General features: G+C 34.2%; 1 protein-coding gene across 1 annotated transcript in view; it reads left to right on the top strand.

Annotated features, from left to right (window-relative positions):
• Positions 1 to 10,590, top strand: part of Zmynd8 (Zinc finger MYND-type containing 8) — a gene marked incomplete in the record, with an annotated part of 47,687 nt that overhangs the window by 35,781 nt on the left and 1,316 nt on the right. The window contains 2 exon segments of the mRNA XM_070123694.1: positions 5,299 to 5,583; positions 6,456 to 10,590. The exon segment at positions 6,456 to 10,590 is cut by the window's right edge and continues 1,316 nt beyond it. Coding sequence (XP_069979795.1) covers positions 5,299 to 5,583; positions 6,456 to 6,578 — 408 coding nt within the window.

The following is a 10,590-nucleotide window of genomic DNA, read 5'->3' as shown; positions in this document are numbered from 1 at the left end:
ACCACCACGCCCACGCACCGCACGCACGCCCACGCACGCACGCACGCACGCACACACACACACACACACACACACACACACACACACACACACACACACACACACACACACACACACACACACACACACACACACACACACACAATTGTGTTTGTATTCATTGTATATCAACTGGGGACACATCACAATAGTTAGATATTGTCTTGTGAGTCAGTCCTTTGTTTCTAAGCTTCACTGGAAAGGGGGAAATCAAGTTAGTTCCTATTTCAAGGCTGTAGAAAAATGGTGATAATTGTTGTGGACCAATGAACATTCACTTTTGTAACCCCCCAGAGCCCCAGGTCTTATATAAAAACATTAGTTAATAGCCTTCAAATTTCAAGCAAGCATACACACACATGCGCACACACGCACACACCCACACACGCACACTTATACATGCACACACATGCACACACACATTCCCAAACACAACCACACACACATTCCCAAACACAACCACATACACTCCCACACACAACTGCACACACTCCCACACACAACTGCACACACTCCCACACACAACTGCACACACTCCCACATACAACTGCACACTCTCCCACACACAACTGCACACTCTCCCACACACAACTGCACACACTCCCACACACAACTGCACAAACTCCCACACACAACTGCACACACTCCCACACATTCCCACACACAACCGCACACATTCCCACACACAACCGCACACATTCCCACACAACCGCACACATACTCACACACAACCTTGCAAACTCACACACACACACACACACACACACACACACACACACACTCACACACACACACACACACACACACACACACACACACACAAACACCCACACATACACACATACACACATACACACACACACACACACACACACACACACACACACACACACACACACACACACACACACACACACACACACACACACACACACACACACACACACACACACACATTCCCACACACAACTGCAGACATTCCCACACACAACCGCACACATTCCCACACACAACCGCACACATTCCCACACACAACCGCACACATTCCCACACACAACCGCACACATTCCCACACACAACCGCACACATTCCCACACACAACCGCACACATTCCCACACAACCGCACACATACTCACACACAACCTTGCACACTCACACCCACACACACACACACACACACACACACACACACACACACACACACACACACACACACACACACACACACACACACATTCCCACACACAACCGCACACATTCCCACACACAACTGCAGACATTCCCACACACAACCGCACACATTCCCACACACAACCGCACACATTCCCACACACAACCGCACACATTCCCACACACAACCGCACACATTCCCACACACAACCGCACACATTCCCACACACAACCGCACACATTCCCACACACAACCACACACATTCCCACACACAACCGCACACATTCCCACACACAACCGCACACATACTCACACACAACCTTGCAAACACACACACACACACACACATATACACACATATACACACATATTTTTCTGTCACTCTCAAAGGGTAAAAGGGAAGGAAAGTCAAGAGAGGAAAAAAAAAATTTAAATTCATCTTTTAAGCTATTGCATGATCTGCAGCAGCAGATTTCAAGTGGTGTAAAGTATACAAAATATAAGAAAATATAGTTTTTTTTATTTAATTGTTATTTTTTACAAGCATGAATAAGATTTTTTTATAGGTTGTTCTTGAATATGGGCTATCTTGTTAATGATGGTAGTGTTATTGTGATATTCTATATGTAGCATTAGTCTTTTTTATAAGTCTTAGAAACATTGCCATATTTGCCATAGTATGACACACACCCTAAGTCAGAAAGCTGTGGGATTTAGAAATACCAAATTAGGAGCAACTTTGAGGTATGAAAGTGGAAAGTAGAGCTAGATATGCAAAGGTATATTGGAAGACATTACTTGTTCAGTGAGCAAAGCAAATATCCCTTTAAAGTATTTGTTTTAATTTCACATTTTTATGCCTATGCATGTGATATTTTGTGGCATATTAAAGTAGTTATTTACTGCTTTTTTGTAGGGCTTATTAGTAATATAATAATCCTGGAAGCTGATAACTGATATTTAATGGGTAATTGAATGTGAATTGATAATAGATCTTTACTTTTATTATGGAACAAATGAAAGAAATATTAGTTATGCCCTCTGAAAAAATTGAGAAAAAAAGACAGCTTTGGTGACATTATCTTTAGAAGTCCTCACCCAAAGGGATTGCAAACTATTGATAGAGACGGGGCAAGCTATCTGCTGTGTTTGTTGGCTGAACATTGAGTTTTCAAGATATTATGCTGATACTAAAAGGAGATAGAGGGTGATGGCCAGTTAATACTCCCCTAGTTCAAATTATGTCATGGCACAAAGAATGATTTTCCTGTAGGACAAGGCATATGGGATTTACTAAAGGCATTCACATACCACATACCCGAGCTTGTTGAATTTGTTGATATGTTGAAGGAATATTTTTTTGGTTGAAGAATAACCCAATAAATGTATTGATCTTTTTTTATGTATGTGAAATGTTTAACATATTTATCCTTTTAAAGTTAAAAATGTATATTATTATTATATATGTTTTTTTTTTAAATCTGAAACAACCTTATTTTTATCCCCTGCATATTTTGCTATGCAATTAATGTTTCATTAGAAATATACAATGTAGTAGTCCAAAATACATTCCTTTTTATATATCAAAGTTATGCATCTATACCTATCAAGACTTTTTTGCATTGAACTTGTTCCATGAGGGATGATAGTCATCAGTTTTTTAATAAGAAGGATATTCTTGGCAGGTGAAGAAATGGAGAAATATTTGAATTGATATGAGGTATCCATCAGCCAAAGTGAGATTACGATTATAGTATTACACAGCGTTTAAAAGAATTCTGTTGGAATATATTTTCTTGCATGTAAAACCTCTTTATGCAACTTTTTTTTTAGAAGTGAAATAATGACTCCCATGTATATATCCAGTACTAGTGACAAATGTACATATGTAATTGCCATACCCTATATGAAGTTGTAGTGTTGTTATTTTCATATATTTTTTTTCTCCAGAATTCTTTTTTAATTGTCCATTTAGTATGAATCACCTGATACTAAGGTACACCAATGTCTTAGCCCTATAAAAGAAGGATGAATATTGCAAATTATTAATTTGATGTGTATTGTGTTTTGAAATTATATATATTTGCATTCTCTGACGTGGTAACAATACTGGCAAAAGTTAACGTAACTTGTACTTAAAAGAGTTTATCATAAGAACGTAGTTGATACTTATTGTACTTTGCAGCTTTTAAAATTGTGTGGAATAATGGATGTCAGAAGAAGTGGTTTTACAGACAGCAGATGCTTTTGCAGAAGTCTTTACTTAATAACAGCACTGTGTAAACTGCAGCTAACTGAATTTTAAAAATTCATATTCTTAAGGATTTTATCTCCTGTTACTTCTGTAAAGAAATACGTTATGCAAAAATGTACAGATGGAGAAGTTGCTGCATAAAATTTTGTATATTTGTAAACATTTACCAATGTAGATTATATAGTAGACATGGTCAATTTAAGTTGTTTTACAAGAAGGCAATATTTGATAGTAAATGTATGGCTTTCTTTTTCGGTGTTATTATACCCATATCTAAAAATTTTATACATATGCATATTCAGGGCACTTCTGTAGCAAGTCAAAATGCTCCTTAGGACAGAAGTGTCATATCTTCAAAATGACTGGTTATTCAATAAAGCAGCTAGATTTTACAGAATGTTTGTATACCTTGGAAATTGAGATATAAAAGGTACTTAATTGGTTATTTTATCAGGTTTAGGATTAGTTTTACAAACTGTTTGGTGCCCAAAATTTATATTTTTTCCATGAATGTCAAATGAAGTTTTAGACAATTTCACTGCTTTTACTTTCTTCATCCTGTGTGATAGGAAGCTAAAAGTCACACATAACATTTACAGATATTTCAGATTTAAGTCAATTCAGTTTTGTTAATGGCATTAAAAGATGATAATTTTGAAGACTCGTTAGGATTTTTAGCGGGTAAGTCATAGTCTTAGCTTTTTCATACAACCAGTTACCATTATTGTTTTGTTTTTTTTATCTATTTATTTATTTATTACTGTTTTTTTGCATGATATTCCTGTTATCAGTTACTCTTTTGATAGTTGAATGATTATTGAATTATTAGTTGCAGATATTGAAAACAAAAAAATGCACAAGATTTGAAAAAAGAGTATTGGTGTGAAAAAAAACTATGATGACTAATATGCATATTTCTACAAAGTTTAAAGCCTTTGCATAACATTTTAAAGTTACAGTAATAAGGAGTTGCAGTTGTGTAGTGCAGTTACCCAGCTGATGGCTAATAAGTGTAAATGTATTGGAGATAGCATGAAGCCTCGCTGCAACCCAATGTGCCACACTGGGAAAGTTTAAAATCTTGTGATGTGCACATGTCTGTGGTGGAAGGGGGTGTTTGGGGAATGGCTCTTACGATGGTACTAGTATACAAATCCTCATTAGCTTCCCTTTGAAATACTGACTAGTGATGTATTTCTTCTTTCCTTCTTCATTCTTGGATTGAATGCAAAATATTAAAAACATTTTCGTTAACTAGTCATTTTATAGTTTTTCTCAAAATGTAAATATGAAAGTAGCATTGCCCACTTTTGCAGAGCTACTATGTCAAAGATAGTTGGCCAGTTTCATCTTAAGGCCTGTCCATACAGGCGGGCATGATCGATGGGCACATCAAGGAACTGTAAAGGTGATGTCACAGGTGAGAAAACAATGAGCAAACTACTTGTTTACGGAGTAGTATGTCCACCCGCGACGTCATCTCTATTTGTGTCCACCCATATTCCCGCCTCTGTGGACAGGTCTTTTCCAGTAACTGGATAAATTTTATTGATATTATTTGTTCCAAAGAAACAACTATTTATCACCAAACTTCTTGAAGACCTTATAAAAGTGAGCTGACAAAAATGTATAATTTGTTTGTCAGGTGCTCTTGTTTCAAAATATGCATTAAAAAAATTAATATTCCACTTTGATTCCATTTTGGTATTACCTATAAAGATTGATTTTTCAGATGAAGTTTGTTATTGATTTCAGGTTCCTGATGTAGATTTTATTAAAGTTATTTTTTTTTTGTGTGTATGTGTGAGTTAACCTGATATCTTTCTTTTTCAGAATCCATCACCTTTATATGGTGATATGGCTCTGATGAACCGTGGATCACCAGCTGGTGGTGTTCCAGGTGCAATGAATGCCAATGCAGGAGTTCCAACAGGTAGTCCAAATATGGCTGCTCTAAGTCCTGGCAGTCGAGCAGGAATGGCCAATCTTGGGGGCCCAGCTATGGCTGCTATGGCTGCCATGGCTGCTGGGAGTGCTGGAGCACAGAGTGGTCATAGTGGAGTTCATGCTGGGATGAAGATGCCAAGATATATGCCTCCAAACATTTTGCAGCAACAGGTAGCTTTTAGGTCATTTTGTCAGTCTGTATATTATTTAAGTTGTACATACTTGTATTGATTTGTAAAATTTCAATTTTTTGTTGTAAATTAGATGGATATTTTTTTCTTTTTATATGTGAAAGTGACAGTTATAAGGTAATAAAAGAGATTGTAGATAGGATTATTTTACATCTTTCAGTGTATAAAATATTTTTACTGATACTTTCTATTTGTAATAAGTTGAAAATTGATATGTGAATTTATCAGATAATGATTACATTTGTGATCAATGCATTTTATGCTTATTTCAGAATTTTAAACCATGTTTACCAAGGATGGCATATTACTTGTACATGCCATGTCTACTCTGAGTTTAGTTTATTGAATGTCTTTCCACATTGATGGCTACACAAGTGCTTAGTACTATCTCTCTCACCTATTTATCTTTTTCATTCAACTATAGATTTTGTTTTATTCTGTATTGTTATTAGTATTGTTGATAATGTTGTGATGATTATAATGTAAATGTTAATATTAATAACATCAATATTGATAGCATTGAAAAATATATATATATCTGAAAATTCAAGGAATTCAAAAATCCGGGGCACTTGTGGAGCCATCTATGTGTAAACACATTTTCCCAAAATAAAACTGCAGTGAGTTTACATGCTTCTGGCAACAATGGTTTAAATGGTACTGACAATGGTTACCTACTGTATGATCATGTGATACATGCTTTTAGGTATTTGTACCATCTGTCAGTATCAAGGAAACAATAAATTATTGATGATTCTGATGTCAAGAAAGTAATGATTTCAGTACAATATTTTGTCTGCTTAATGTGGAAATTGTTAATACTAACATCGCTGATCAAATATTTCTTTACAGCAGATGTATGGTGGAGTAGATCCACGCATGATGATGATGATGGGGCGAGGGATGCCACCTGGAGCCGCAGCTGCTGCTATGATGAGAAGTCCCATGCATCACTTCAGGCCAAGGTTTATGTGACCTTCATTTAATGCATTTAATGGGGGTGAATTATATCACTTTCAGCAAGAGACCCAATTACAAATGGAGGATGTTAAAGGAGGCTTTCCAAGGTGAAAGTGGAGTGAAAATTACACCAGTCTCTAGATTGGCGTGGTAGTGAGGTCCAGATATCTTGAACTTTGGTATGTGAAAAAGAGGTGTTTTGCAGATGTATATAGTACATGATGTTAACTGAAACTGTAAATATAAACTATTCTTTGGAATTTAAACCAATCACCTATTTGTTCAAAATGTGAAAAGAAACAGTTTTTCACCATTTTATTATTACTTTTAAAATTTTAAGTTGGTAATAACTCCGTGAAGAGATATTCTCAATTTGAGTCTCCAATGAGGCTTCCCTGGTTTACCACATAATATAAAGTGACACAGAACTTGATCTCAAACGTATGTATACTAAACTACATCTGTAAGTACTTGTATGTTAGGCAAGTATAATTTTCTACTTTAATGTTACATGACTCATGTAAACGATCATAGTATATAAGTAAAGAATAATATTTAGTAATGACAACTTCAAAGTTATTGTGCAGTTGATGCTGCATGATCTGTATTGAGATAAAATACATTTAGAGTTGTAATTTTCAGTTGGAAATATCCATCAAGATATTTTGTCATTGTATTGAAAGATATATTTTCTGTGCATTGCAATTTGATCTGGAAAAAATATATATTTTCTCAAAACCAATTTATTGGATTTTAGCTGTCAAAATATTTGTGAGGTTACAGATCTGGTAGATTGTTTACTTTCACTTTTCTTTCTTTATAAATTATGATGGTAGCAGCTATATATGATGGAAAGCAAGGCCTTTTCACCTAAGTTCTTCTTAAGCATACTTTAAAAGGGCTACAGGGTTACATGTCACTCATGTCACAAAAAGCTGTTCCTAGTTTGTTCCTCAACATGCACAAAATGCTCTTCAGTCGAACCTCTAAGGTAATACTGCACTTGGCTTTGCATTTTTATTTGTTAGACCAGAAAGCAAATTATTTTTTTCTATAGAAAATAAATAAAATTGTTTCTTATCAGTAAAACTGATGTAAATACTTTTCATATATCCAAGTAATTTCAAGCTAGATGATTTACTGGCACCTTTCTTTTTAAATCCAATATGCTCTTCATGAATGTACAAAAACATTTGATATATATTTGACTGTGCCAATTGTTTTTGAGAAGAAATTATATACATACATTTGTCTTCTATGATAATGTCTGTTGTTCCTTGCTGGTAATTTATGCTCACTTTTCCTTAGCTTTATTCTTTGAAAAAGTTCCTTACATTATCAATGACACATTTTTGAAAGCTTTGCATTAAAGAACTGATGTTTTGCATTTTGAGGATGTAGTTAGGGAGGTTCGACTGCATGAATGGTAAACAATAAATAATTTAATAAATGGTGTGTAGTACTTCATGTTATTGATTTCTCAAATGATGTAATAATGTTAATAGATAAGCTGAATTGTCTGACTTATTTGAGAAATATTTTCCTCATGTACATCAAATACATTTTAGTGACAGTGTTTTTCACTCTCAATATTGTATGTTCTGTATAATGTGTCTGAGCAGTATATCTTTTTTACTTAGTTGTTATCATTAAAAGGACTGTTCAAGTCTGTTGGATGATCAAGTTCTATTGTGCCATCTTATTTTGTGGTTGTCTGACCGTTTGTGGTTGTCTGATACATGTGGTGTACAGGTATATCTGGAGGGGATGCAAAGTACATATTTCAGTTAAGAACATGCAAAGTTTTTAAAGTCATGAAGAGTAAAGGGGCATGTTTTGGAGAGACGTCTCGCATTTTTCCTTTCTGAAAGTACGAAAGGGGTGGCTGTCAACCTTTATACAAAATAGGTAATAAGACTTTGTATGCTTCCATTTCAAACATTACAGAGTAAGCTTTTCAGTGTTGCCTTGTTGACATACTTTTTATATTTATCATCTGTAGGGAGACTAAGCCTGTGTTTATTTGGATTTATGGTTGTTACTTTGATTGTTGAGCTTTAAAAATGTGCTTTTCCTTTGAAAGTTAAGTTGAAGGTTTGTAATTTTCATTTCCTTTCTGTTTTATAGGGATAATCCCAAGGTTGAAGGTTTGTAATTTTTCACAATTTTTTTTATAGGGATAACCCCCATTACATCTTCCATTAATGTGCTCTCTACCTTAATTTGTATGTATAATCAGTACTGTATAGGATAATACTCAAAATTTGGTGCTTCTCTCTGAGCTAAGGTTGTGCAAGTATTCCATTAGACTGATATTATATTGGTAGCTATTACTCTCTAATTATTTTTAGTGATTAAGAAGAAATTGTATTTTTGGAAGGTCTTGTCCTGTGCTCTACTTAAAAATATGTAATGACATGTAGATAATGGGTGACATACCTGATGATTGTATATAATTTTGGAATTCTTTTTTCTTTCTTTTGTGAAGATATATTCATCACTAGATGAATGAAATGTTCAGTGCTAGGAGAACTAGGAATTCCAGTGACTGTCATATCTCCCAAGAAGCTGGATACAAAATATATAGATGGCTCATTAAATGTTCTTTTTGTTGAACATTTTATTAAAGAAGAAAAAATTATTAATACTTGTCTTGTTTACAATTGTTATTTAAATACTCGTGAACCTCAAAGCAATATTTATCATAAATGTGCAGATGTTTTGCTGTAGTTGCTATGAGCATTTCAGTTTCTTTTTTAAGTGATATCATTGTACTTAATGTGGTATGGCCAGAAAGCTTGATAAATGGCAGCTATACTTCAGCTGATACCAGTGTTCTGTAACAACAACTTTCTAAGTTTCTTAAAATGGACTTCATTTTAGTTCTTAATCCATTTAACAAAACTGAACATAGATGTTTGTCCCATAGCATAATATGTTGAGGTTAAATTTTGTGTTTTGTATATAAGTTTATAGTGTGACTAATATGTATTTTGGGTGATTGAAGGAAAAGTGTTTAAATAGTCTCAAAAAATGTTATGAGTAATTTGATTTTCAGTATTTCTTTTGCTTAGCTCCAGTAATCATTTTCCTATCATCTGTTTAATGGAAGTTTTTATTATAGTTTTTTTCCAGAATGGCTGACTCCCCAAAATTTCATTATGTTAAGGCCAATTAAAGTGTTGTTCAGTAATTAGCATTTATTTCAGTTTTAAGAATAAGTCAGATTATGTTTTGTATAAGAATATGTTTTAACATATAGTTTAGCAATTTCTATTATTTTTTGTTGGAGCAGATAATGTATTATACCATAAGAGGCAACAACATTTTTTTTTTAGTATACATGATAACATTGATTAAAGTCAGCGAGCCCTTTTAGAAAAGTTTGATGAATGAGGATTTCAAAAAAAGGTGATACCGTTGTTGTATATTGCTCAACTTTCAGTCACACTTCTTGTTACTTCAATATTTCATACATGTAGATGTAGAGATTATTGTCATCAAGATAATCTAAGTATGTTTTTTCTTTTTATTTTACGTTATACCACATATCAATGAAAACTCTAGGTAAGGTCATGTGGATATACATGCAATATCTGAAATTTCAGGCACATGGCAGTTCCATTTGATGGTGCAGTTCACTGATTAATTACATGTTACATTGAGCAGACAACCCACAGAAAGAATGTTATACATCATACTTTGATTTACCAAAGAGCAATATCAAACTCTTCAAAGAAAGAAATAGTAACAAAATAGTATCTATACCTCTAAAAAAAATCTCTCTGCAAGGACCACTTAAGATATTTAACTTTTGCTCTCCCTTGTGATTGCTACTACAGAAGTGTTGCATCATGAAGAATCTTAGTGGACTTTCAATCTCAGTTAACTGTATTCTTGCACATTTGACTTTATTTGCATTTTCATGATAGTTTATTCTAGTGTAACCATTATAGGATGTATTTGTCATGATTTGGGATGATATGCACTTGAAGTGAAACTAGTTTTTTCATTTTATTTTTTTTAT

This window comes from Penaeus vannamei, chromosome 7 (genome assembly GCF_042767895.1).
Source record: "Penaeus vannamei isolate JL-2024 chromosome 7, ASM4276789v1, whole genome shotgun sequence".
NCBI lineage: Eukaryota > Metazoa > Arthropoda > Malacostraca > Decapoda > Penaeidae > Penaeus > Penaeus vannamei.
This window is presented reverse-complemented; position numbering and strand designations above follow the sequence as displayed.